This window comes from Excalfactoria chinensis, chromosome 3 (assembly GCF_039878825.1).
Source record: "Excalfactoria chinensis isolate bCotChi1 chromosome 3, bCotChi1.hap2, whole genome shotgun sequence".
NCBI lineage: Eukaryota > Metazoa > Chordata > Aves > Galliformes > Phasianidae > Excalfactoria > Excalfactoria chinensis.
Genome location: NC_092827.1, coordinates 21,702,130 through 21,714,310, shown reverse-complemented (window position 1 = coordinate 21,714,310; position 12,181 = coordinate 21,702,130). Strand labels below are relative to the sequence as shown.

The window sequence follows — 12,181 nt, the reverse complement described above, 5'->3', positions numbered from 1 at the left end:
TAGAATCTAAGTGATTCTGTGATTCCATGGTTCAAACTATATAAAGTGCTCATCTCACTTCTAATCACAGGGTTTAATTATTTTTGTTTTTTGCAGTGCTTAATGAAATAACCTTTTGTGAAAAACTAATTCCGACAAAGTTTTCAGAAAAACAGACATTGCTGAATACAGAATCACAGAATTGTAGGGGCTGGAAGGGATCGCTAAAGATCGTCTTGTCCAAACCCTCCACTTTGAACTCCACATGAAAAATTCAGACTTTCAACTTCCAAAGCTGCATTATCAACATAAGAATTATAAAACATAGCCTTTTATTGTTATTTCTTTTGTAGTAAATAAATGTACTAGGGACCGGTGTCTGGATCTATCATATTATCCTACAGGAGAGGACTGTTATCCTAAGCTGCCTCCTGGGAACGGACCCATGGCCAATGCAGTCAAAGAACTTAGGGGAGTTGTTTGGGAAAACAGTGGATAAAACATCAGTGCAACGACTAGGACCATTTTCACAGTGTAACAATATGACTGATAAATTCCTGAGTCGGGGGCTGTTTCTTGGTGTTTTTAAATTTACTAGCATGAGCACGGACATTGAAAAACCATTTACTGATCAAACTTATCTACTGATGGGTAGATCCAGGAATAGCTGCGCTCCAGAGATTTTCAAACAGCAAAATAAACTTTGAGACATTGTCAGAAATGACAACTCCCTTAGGTCATGCTTTTTTGTTGGTGGTGGTGGTTTCTTTTTTTACAGTAAATTTATTTGCAGAAATTCAGATTAGTGAAGTGTTTGATCTTCAGCGCAAAGCAGTTGACCCTGAAAAACTGTTGGAATTACGTATAATCCTGAGCAGCTGGTTCACAGAGCTTATGTTGTGCAATATCGCCAACAGACATGTCAGAGTACGTACAAAAGCTGAATGCTCTAAAATATGAAATGCAATTCTCATGTATTTGAGCAAACACTAACCTTCTGTTCCATAAGTAATGTGTTTGTAGGGATTGCTGCAAATGCCTTGTAGCTTGTCTTGATCTTGTATTGCTAAAAAGGTAAACCAGAAAGCAGGAAGACAAGTAAAGATGGGTAAAAGGGAGAGAAGGATAAAGATAGAGGAAAGGAGAAAGGCACGACACAATGAAAGATTATTTTAATTGTTTCACAGACACATTGCAACAACTCGAGGGTTACATACTATCTAAGAAAGCTATACCTTAAAGAAAATCTAGTGTCTTTTTTAAGATTTTAAAGGACTGTAAGATATATCTTTTGCATTTAGGAAAGAGGTAGGACTATGTAAACATTCCATATCAGTAGCTTATAACTTGATTCTGACCACTTTCTACAGACCATTCTTATATCAGTATCAAAAGAGGTTGTGAGTTCATTCTTCCTTTGTTTGCAATCACAGAATCGTGGAATGACCCGGGTTGGAAGGGACCTCAAGGATCATGAAGCTCCAACCCCCTGCCTGGCAGGGCCACCAAACTTCCACGTTTACTAGATTGGTTTGCCCAGAGCCCCATCCAACCTGGTCTTAAACGCCTTCACGGACAGGGCATCCACAACCTCCCTGGGCAGCCTGTTCCATGACCTCACCACTCTCCTAGTAAAGAACTTCCCTCTAACATCCAACCTAAATCTTCCCTCTTTCAATGTAAAACATATCTCCTTGTTCTGCTATTTCAAAGAGTTTACACCCCTCCTGATCATAGGTTCCCTTCAGGTACTGAAAGGCTGCAATGAGGTCACACCGCAGCCTTCTTTTCTCCAGTCTGAACAAGCCCAGCTCCCTCAGACTATCTTCTTAGGGGAGGTGCTCCAGTCTCCAGATCATCTTTGGGGCCCTCATCTGAACCCTTTCCAACAGCTCTCTGTCTTTCTTGTACTGAGGGCTCCATACCTGGATACAGTACTCCAGATGGGGCCTCACAAGAGGCAATTTGAAATGATAATGCAAATCCACATCTGCCAGTACATGCACTTCACAAACTGCTTCTGGGTGGTGAGATCCTGGACTGCTAAGTCACAAGGATCTCTGTGATTGATGAATAAGATCTGTAAATGCTGAATTACTTGGCAAAGTGGATAGATCTGTTAAGTACTGCTTTTCTTCTCCTTTATAAATAACTCTCACACTCAACTATTTCAAAACAAATAAAAGAACTCTTACACTCAAATCAGGTACGTAGAAGTGACAATCTTAACCATAAAAATGTGTGGTTTAGGATACAAAAATTCTAAGATCTGCCTTTAAAAATATCATCTTTTAATAACTTGAGTTTTGACTAGTGATCGAAGGTCTGGAACACCTTCTATATGAGGACAGGCTGAGAGAGCTGGGGCCATTCACCTTGGAGAAGAGATGGCTCCAGGGAGACCTGATAGCACCCTTTCAGTATCTAAAGGTGGGCTATAAGAAAGAAGGGTACAGATTCTTCAGCAAAGTCTGCACTACTAAAATTGTTTTGAAGGCCCAGGGAGAGTACTTTCAATTTGTGATAGGACAAATTCAGAAAATAATAGTTTTCAGTTACTGGTTGAATATTTTGGTAAGATTTACCATGATGAATGCTAGTAATTACAAAACAGTAGGCCAACAAATATGCCATACTTTGAGTTATTGATTTGTTGTTTAATTTAATTTAATTTAATTTAATTTAATTTTTAATATCTAATGGAAGACCCTGGTGGTAGAGGGGCAAGAATTTTAATTCAGATTAAAGAATTTTAGATCATCCTTTCACTTCTTCTGAAACACTGCAGAAAACACCTATGAAATCTTTCCACATATAATGCTGTATTTTCCTGAGACTTATATTTATTTCTACTCAGAACTTAGAGACTGACAGGTATTCAAGAAGCCTATAATCACATATACTGAATGAATGTTCTGTCAAAGCAGATCAATGCAGTGTCAAAATCATTTTTTTTTTCCATTTATTTGAGCTTTAGCCATTCAAACTTGGATGTTTACCATTTAGGTGCTTCAGTCAGAACTAAAGCCTTTTATAGACATGGGCATTTCTACAGAATAAGTCATCTCATCCTCAAATAGAAACCTGTAAAGGTAAAGCAAAATCATCCTGTAGCTACACCATCACCTAATCACCCATCCATTGACTATAATTGAATTGCCTAATTTATGATATTATTTTTCAAATATCAAAAGACATGATTTATATCCAGTCTTTTGAATGTTTAGATGGCAAAAAATCTATATGCTATATAAAGATTTGTTTGTTTTCCAACATTGGGATAGATATACATGCACTTGTGTGCTATATTCAAGCAGGAAAAATCAATGAATGTATAGGAGTAAGACGCTGCAAAGAATTTTCTAACAAGAGCCAAAGGTTTTAATTCTATTCTCTTCTTGCCAAATCAGCAATTTTTTCTGTACCCAACCCATTCTACTGTCCATTTTGCTACACCAAGTTCATTAAAGCACTACTAAAATTGTTTTGAAAGCCCAGGGAGAGTACTTTTATTTCCTGAAGTTACCTGCAACTTAACACTTCACTATGTTCTGTGATTTTGATTATGTTCATATTCATTGTACAGAATGGAAGTATTCTTAGCAAAAATAAACATAAATATATAAAACATGGAAACATAAAATATTAAGATGCTAATACTTAAATTCACTCATAAACTACTCTTTGATTTCTATTAATTGGCACATGCATAAACATGAATACATAAGAGATCCCATTAAGTAATCTTCTTTGCATAATTGCTTTGATATCATGCTAATGAGACAGCTTGATGTGCCTGTTGAAAAGTACATCTAATGTCAAATTTCTGTTTTAAGAGGTGCTGGTTTAATAACTGTTGAAGCAACATTAATGTTGCAAAATTACACATACCAAAGTCAAGATCTTTTGCACTTTTCCCCTGGAGAAATCTTACATGCAAAATTTTGTCATACATCAGCAGTCATTAGATGGAACAATCTGCTCTTTGTCTAGTCAAAAAGTTGAACTGATTGGTACTAAAAAGTCTTAAAGGCTGTTTAAGACACTGATGCTATTTCTCCACAGTCTTTTCCTTTTTCTTCCCCTGAAAATATACAGATATTTGAGGTCAAAGAGTTATCAGAAAGCCTGGGACCATTAACAGATAAGCAAAACAAAAGTCTGTTAAGCTATTTCAAAAACTAAGTATAGAAATAGATGAGAGCAGGAGGAAAGGAGGGCACTGAATATACACTGTTACTAGCAAGACATGAAGACCGAGCCTCACATTTTAAAGCCAGGAGAAACTCTTCCTATACTGAATTTCTGCATTTGATTTAGAGATTGCAGGTCATCCACATCCCCAGTGAAACCAGCTTTGTCCGCATGATTAGAAATGGCACCATTTTAACCAGTTGAGCCTGTTAAACTAATGTGTACTCTCCCATGCTCCGTATTATGGCCTGCAATTTCAAAAGTGTCACTGCATCACATGAACAGCAGAATTAGCAGGAAAAAGGACCACTGGAAGGGCAGAAATTATTAAATGGCCCCTGTAAATATAATCGAAGCAATAGCTAAGTGCCACAAACAGACAACTTCCTTATCATCGGAGATTATGCTGAAGACAGCAGACATCACGAGTGCTTTGCAATCCACAGATTCAGTCATGCTGTTCAGTTTTGTCACAGGGGTCTTTTCTTCTTGAAATTGTGACTATTTCCTTTCTCTTTTCATTTCATTAAGTAGTCTCAACAGTGCATAATGACACCGTACAGCTGTGCTTGGCACAATGGTTCCTTTTGGGTTGTTCGGTTTTTAAAAGAACAGTGAGCGACAAATACTACTCTGTGCTTCTTTAAACCTCTCATTTTCAATTAACATTTCCCAAACAGTCCAGGTCACTCCAGCCACAGCCAAGCTTTTAAGAACATGTCTGACACAACTTGATCTGTCAGACCAGGCTGCAATTTTGTGCTGCAAGCAAATAAATAAAAAACTTATGATGGCCTTCCTGTGATGGGCAGCATGCTTCAGGTGAGCAATGAAATCAGCAAGAAGTGCACTAAGGGAGAGCACAGAATGCAAAGGTAAAATAAAAGAGGCTGGAAGGCCTTTCACAGCAATGCTGTCTTCTGCTGTTGGCTCTCCCCTTCTGCAGGGCAGTTTCCTTACCTTTCCCAGGCACCTATCTTGCTGTATATCTTGTGATCAGCCTTCTTTTCCTTTCCCTTCCCTCTATTAGATTTATCTTTGGGTTTAAAGGGAGGCTGTTTCCCAGGCACTCCTACAGCAATTGCCATCGTTGCTTATTTTCACTCTGCTGAGACTCTCCTGCCTTTTGGTGAATGACAAACAGTGGGAGTACAACTAATGCACCGAGTGTGAGACTGTCATATTTGCAGGACTACATCTTGTGGGAAAATCTCCCCATCCTCTGTCTAGCATAATAAGATTGGAAGTATCAGTGGGAAAGATGGGGAAGAAGCAGGGGACTGTCCTTGTCTTCTCTCTATGGCTATCTGTTCTGAAGTCCCTGTTCAGCTAAGTTCAGCAAGTCAAAACCACTGGACACTAATCTTTCCTATCTCCTCCACTCCATCAAAATCGTATTTTGTTCAAAAGTATTTCTACAACATCTTCCTCAAAATACAAAACACGTTGTTATAAATGTGAATAGTAAGATTTATCCTTCATTACCTGCGCTATCAACTCAACAACAGTTCCTTCCTTTTCCCCAGCTCATTCGTTTTACTAGCATTTTGGATGTGATTTTTCCTAAATGGACAAAGAACCATTAGAAAATAAGCATGCACCAAGAGTACCTTGGGTTTGATGTTTTCATGGTCAGGAGGCGGGGAAAAAGATTGTAGTGAAGACAGCTCTTGGGATCTTGAAGGCAGTGTGCGTGGTGACTTGTCTGAGACAGGAGGTCTACATTTTAAGATCGGTGAGGTGGCAGATTGCTGTGGTCTTGGAGAGTGGGAGCTAGGCCTATAGTTTTTGTGCATCAGTGAAGGATGAAGCTGTGGTGGGTGCGAATTAATATTATGAGTTTGGGGAACTGGTGAAGTAGAATCAGGACGTGAGAGAGACCACTGATTTGAGAGATTTGAAGGGGCAGGAGAGGAAGCACTGGGCTCCTGAGTATACTTTTGGCATGAATCTGAGTTCAGTGTAGAAGCTGAATTTGAAAGAGGTGGGGAGAGAGACGACTGCTTTTCTGTGGTGGGGAAGACTTTGCCACCATGTCTGGTAGAAGAAAGCAAACGAAATGACTGACAGGTAAAGGTAGGTGAGTAAGTGTGCACCCTCTGAGACCTCTGAGGTGCTTGGGTCCTGGAGGCAAGATAACACAGGCCTTCAGGGGGAGGAGAGGCTGGGTGTGCAAGGGAAGGGTATGCTGGGGCACATGGTGGCATTGCTGGATCAGGGAGCATGGCCTGCCAGCCTGTAGAGGCAGCTGATTTTCTGTGGGAAGGGATGGGGGATGAGAGGGGACTTCGGGAGGCTGGAGAGGGTGTTTGGCCAGGAAGGTGCTTTTTAGGAGAAAGAGACCTCGCTCGAGGAGCAGGGCAAGGCTTGGAGTGTAAAGACATGTTTTGAGCCCATCCTGAAGGCCAATATTTCTCTTTTCTGGGTGAATCTGGGCTAATAGGAGGGCTTGAAACAGACTTTCTGGGGGTTGGGGGAGTTGTTTTGAACTTTTGATCTATTGCAAGTGTTGAGGAACAAAGGGAGGAAGGAGAAAACGTGGGGCAAGAAGCAGGGGAAAGAGGTCTTCGTTGAGAAGAGCCTGATCTCAAAATGGCAGTCAAGAGAGTTAGTCTGGTTGGCAGAGGGGATCTAACTCCTGACCTTGTTAAATTTCCTTTCGATGACATTTGTGTACAAGGCTCATTTATACTGCATATAGTCGAAGATGAGCCATAAAGAGAGGGTGGAGACAAAGGTTTAGGGCTAGGAGATAATGAATGTGTTATTACATGTACAGGGAGGGGAGATAAAGCATTCAGTCTTTTGGAAGAACAGGAAAATGAAGATTGGCCAGATGATACTTGAATTTCAGCTGAATGTGGAAGACTGGGGGAAACACACGGACTACTTCCTGGAACAGAAGATCTAGTGAAGTTTCCCATGTTGCAAACACAGCCAGGGATATGGGCACATGGTGTTTGCATGTTATCATACAGTTGAGGGCTGGAGTAACAACGTTTTGATACAGAGCAGGATATTTTAGACATGGAGGGGGCTGAACTGTGGAAAGCAGACTGAAAGTAGAGAGACGAATCTTGCTTAGAAGACCCAGCTGCTGACTGCCAGTTGTTATGGGAATCTTCCAGCGAAGAGGCTTGATTCAGGTTAACCATGGCACCACACGCTACTTTCAGATTAGTTGGAGAAATTAAGTGGACAGCAGGTGATTTAGAGGAAAGATGATCAGAGGTGGAAAGAGTAGAAATTAACTGGAGAAAAAAGAAAAACAGAAATGTTAATATAGGTAGAACCTGTGGAACTGTTAAGCATCCCACATTTCAGTCTTGTAGTCATACACACAGTGTTTCATTAGTACTGCTTCGTGGGTTAAGAAAAATCAAGACTGTTTTAAACTTGGTGTACATTCTGATGGACAAGGCTGTCGGATAACTTGACTGAGCACAGTCAAGTTGTGTTATTTTACTTTCACAAAATCTCAGTTCTCCTGACATAGAGAATGCTCAAGGCTACTGACTTTTTAAGTAAAACCCAAGGCAGATATGCCAGTGATGTCAACAACCATGTGGTGCAATTCTCATGTAATCATAACTGAAAGTGAGAACACTGTAATATTGCCTGATCTCACTATACCAGTTCCATGGAAAGTAATCTCTCTGTAAATGAGATCCAACTCAACTATTCATTTTCTCACTCATTAAACAACATCTTCTGCAGAAATCCAGTTTGTCTCTCACTCTTCCGATCTTTCATAGAGCAATCTTTGACAGTATACAGGCTTATAAGAATCATTAGCCCCTTAACCACAGCCTTATAATGCACCAGTAAAACAGTAATGAGCTCTTCTGTAAATGCCTTTTTTTCTTAGGTCTCCTCTAATTAGGATTTGTCAATACTAGTTAGAGCACACAAGTATCTTATCAATGTTTTATACAATTCTATGCTCTTAAAGAAAGAAATTCTCTCAAAATCTTCCAAGTTGTATGATACTGAAATTAAAATCTGGGGAAAATAATATTTCAATAAAACATATCAGTGCAAAATAGTGAACAAAGTCAACTGTAAATCCAAAAAGTCACAAATTATCACCAACTTTTAACTGAGGAGTTAGAAAGTAGAGAAATTGAATCTAATACCTAAAAAACTTTATCTAAACAAAAGGATGTAATTCTTTAAAACAGTTATACCAGGTTCCACATACATGGATTCCATGTGACTTTGGCTCATCTTTTTAATTCCAGTTTTTAATAGAAACATCTTCCCATTAAGAAAGAGGAATTTATATAGCTTAATGTCATACAGCTTTCGATAAATCACAAAACAAGAAATAAATATAAACAGAAATTTTTATGAGAGTTAATGTGACAGGAAGGCAAGATACAAAGGCCTTTGTGGACTAAAATGTACATGAAATGCTAAATATGGGATACATACGCACAGTAGAATCCTGCTAGCCCATATAACAAAAAATGTGTGAGCATTTCCTGCTAAACAACTGCATGAAAATAGCTAAACCAGTTACTGAAGACATTTTCTATATCAGACATTCCCAGATATGTCTTCATTTATAGTAATAAAAGCTAACTGTTGGAATGCCTTTACATAGTCACAGAATCACGGGGGTTGAAAGGGACCTCGAGAGATTGAGTCCAAGCCCCCTGATAAAGCAGGTTCCCTGCAATAGGTCACACAGGTAAGCATCCAGACAGGTCTTGAATATCTCCAGAGGAGGAGACCCCACAATCTCTCTGGGCAACCCTGTTCCAGGGCTCTATCACCCTTCCTCATGTTAGTATGGGACATCCTACGTTCAAGTTTTAGGCCATTTCTCTTTATCCAACTTCTACACACCACTGAGAAGAGCCTGGACTCATCTATTTGCCTCCCACCTCCCTTCAGATATTCATAAATATTTCTCAGATCCCCAGTTTGATCATTGTGATTTACAACCACACTAACTTGCCCTGAGTGCTAAGGTGTCTCATTTCAAAATGGAAACCTTATATACGCCATGCAAATATTATGATATACAAATGAATATCTGTGATACCAGTGTACTGTAAATTCTTCTGGATTAAGACACCGTGACAACTGTTCGAAAAGTTACTAATAAAGAATAAGAGAAAAATGTTGGAGATTTTGTAAATTGTAAATGATGTTATATTGAAAATTATGAAAAAATAATAATAAATATGTAATGAAACAAAATTATTTAACACCATAAAAAGCAACATAGTCATACAACTGTTAATTTTGAGAAGGCTGCTAAATTTAATAATGATTGCTGGAAGATTATTACAAAAACAAGGATGAGAAATGAAAACCCTATATTTCAAAATGGAATACATAAATTTCCCTTAAAGATGCTGGATTAAAAGAAAGTGAGGAATGAATATGAGACTCTATAATGAAAGCAGGATGTGCAATGACTTTTAGTGAGATAAAACTTGGTAAGAAAGATTTATAAGCAGCTATGATAATGTTCATGGTGGCAGATCATAAATATGCTCCTAAAATTACAGTAGAGAGATTTTTGCTGTTGTCTTCTTCCAGTTTGAACACTGAGCATTTATACACTCACTTCATGTCAGAGAAGTAAATCAAGATTGTTTAGAAGTGACTTAACATGGCTTGTTTGCTGGAGCTCCCTCAGCTTCTCTTCACGCATATTCCAGCAGCCTCATAGAATCATAGAATCACAATGTTGGAATGGACCTACAAGATCATCCAAGTCCAACCATCCTCCCATTACCGTTGCTACCACAAACCACTAAACCAGATCTTGGAGATCCTCATCCAGACACCTCTTGAACATCCCCAAGGATGGTGACTCCACCACCTTCCTGGGCAGCCATTCCAGTGCCTGACCACTCCCTGAGAGAAAAAATTTTTCCTTATGTCTCATTAACTTTGTGCTGCATTCCCATCACTTTCTCCATACTGCTCTTCAATCAGGGTGTGGAGGGTTGCTAAACTGGCCATGATCTTCTATGTGCAACATCAGTAGTGTCCATAAATGTGATATGATCACTTCCTTTGATCAAGGGAATTGTTTTCATTCAGGTTACTTTGGTATGAATGGATGAAGGAACTTGAAAAATATTTTCATGCCACATAGATAACAATCCCAGAAATATCAGACAGGCCTCAATCTTATTATAGAGCCTTGCCTAGAAGAACCTCAGTATATTTGAAATTGCAGAACTGAGGTATGTTTTTATAATAGATTTTTCTGATGAGATCACAATATTTTGGAAGGACACAAAAAAATATCATTACTGATAAACAGCAAAGCCCCAAGAGATGTGCTGATGAAATGGGAAAAGAGCACGACAGACTGAAAGACTAAAAAGTGGCTTCATCTAACATCTGGTATCAGTTAGTCATGGTTTTGTCTTACTAGATTTTGATCATGGATAAGAAAATATATGGTCATTTCCCTAGCTCAGCCTGCAACCCGAGAGCCAGCAAGAGAGAAAGAAACACTGGCGAATGTAGAAAATTTGGCACAATACCTAGAGACAGCATAGTAAATTTAACTGTGACCCGAGACTCAGTTAACATAGGTGCCATTCAGAACTGTCCCAGCAAGGAAGGTAGTTTCTTCCTGGTGATGGCAGGAGTTTTTACAGCTCTGGAAAAGCCAAACCAAATGACATGCACTGGACAGAGGAATGCCAAGTGACGCTGGCAGGATAAAGAAGTGCTTTGGCTACTTAACCCCTTTAATGAGCTGAGAAATTTCTGTGATCTGGCCTAGAGTCCCACTAAAGGGAGCAGCCACATCCACCTCATCCCAAAGGGCACATCTCAAGGAAAGGATCCAGTCTGATTCTCTGTTGCATGCCTAGACTCTCTTCAACAAATGTATAGACATATATAAACAGTAAACTATATAGAAAATGTACCAAATATGACCAGAATAACTTCATATACTTGTATAGATATACACACACACATAAATATTTTAATGCTGAATATCTTTTTCACCCTTTGAATATGGCACAGTATTTTCCAGCATTAGTCATGCCTGTTAAGCCAGAACAACAGAAGATGCTTTTTTCTTTCTTTCTTTTTTTTTTTTTAATGTCTTAATTTTTTCTTTCTTATCAGAAATTCAGAAATTAATGAAGCTGTAGAAGCTCTCTGGCTCAGACTAAAACTCTGTACAATACAATGATTTCCAGTGCTGATCCCAACTTTTCTCATTCTGATAGGAAACTGATCATTAAGCCTAGTTATGCTTTTAAATGAACCTAACGTCACATGTAATAACCCTTAAGTGAGACATGATGTTGGCTTCAAAATCCTAGAACTGATAATGTAGCCCCTATTTGGAGTACTTTTGGGATAGGAAATCTACTCAAAGATAAATAATTTAGCTATTAAATATTTTCTACTTTTGCTTCATTTCTGAGCTGGTGTTGTTTCACGAGACAGTAAACCAGCAAGAGTGATGCCTGAGAGCTGAAGAATGTTCAGTGCTAGAAGCCTGACACTGAAGTAACAGCCAGAACATCAGTGAAAAGCAGCTTAACAAACTGATCTTCCTCCTATGAAAGGAAGTAGCTACAGATACTGAGAAAATAAAGACCAAGGAAGTACTTAAAGTCTTGAGAATGTGTGACTTAAGAGTAATGAAGAAATCCATTCTACCCATATTATGCCATATATCTCTTCATACTCAGGTGAATAATTAGCAGAGTTAAACTTCAGTTGTTTATTCTGTGCAGTCTGTTTTCTGTTACTTTACCAAGCAGATCTGTTTTCCTGTCAAGTCATAAAAAATTTAACAGTTAACTCCTATGAAGCTTTCTGCAGTCATACAAAAAAATTCACCCAGTTTTTATAGAAGATGCATACTTAAAATTGCTTTATGTTTCCCTAGGGCCATCATTCTCTTACAAGATCTGCCCTGTGCACATTTACCTCTTCATTCACTCCTGCCATGGGTAAAATTCCCACTGATTTCACTGAGAGTTTCTAGGAAGAAATGAGTACTTCCGAA

General features: G+C 38.8%; 1 protein-coding gene across 1 annotated transcript in view; it reads right to left on the bottom strand.

Annotated features, from left to right (window-relative positions):
- The window catches only part of MLIP (muscular LMNA interacting protein), a 69,294-nt gene that overhangs the window by 15,394 nt on the left and 41,719 nt on the right, over positions 1 to 12,181 (bottom strand). The window contains exons 4-5 of the mRNA XM_072331157.1: positions 5,784 to 7,424; positions 974 to 1,045 (exon numbers count right to left, since the gene is read on the bottom strand). Coding sequence (XP_072187258.1) covers positions 974 to 1,045; positions 5,784 to 7,424 — 1,713 coding nt within the window. The remainder of the gene's footprint in view (positions 1 to 973; positions 1,046 to 5,783; positions 7,425 to 12,181) is intronic.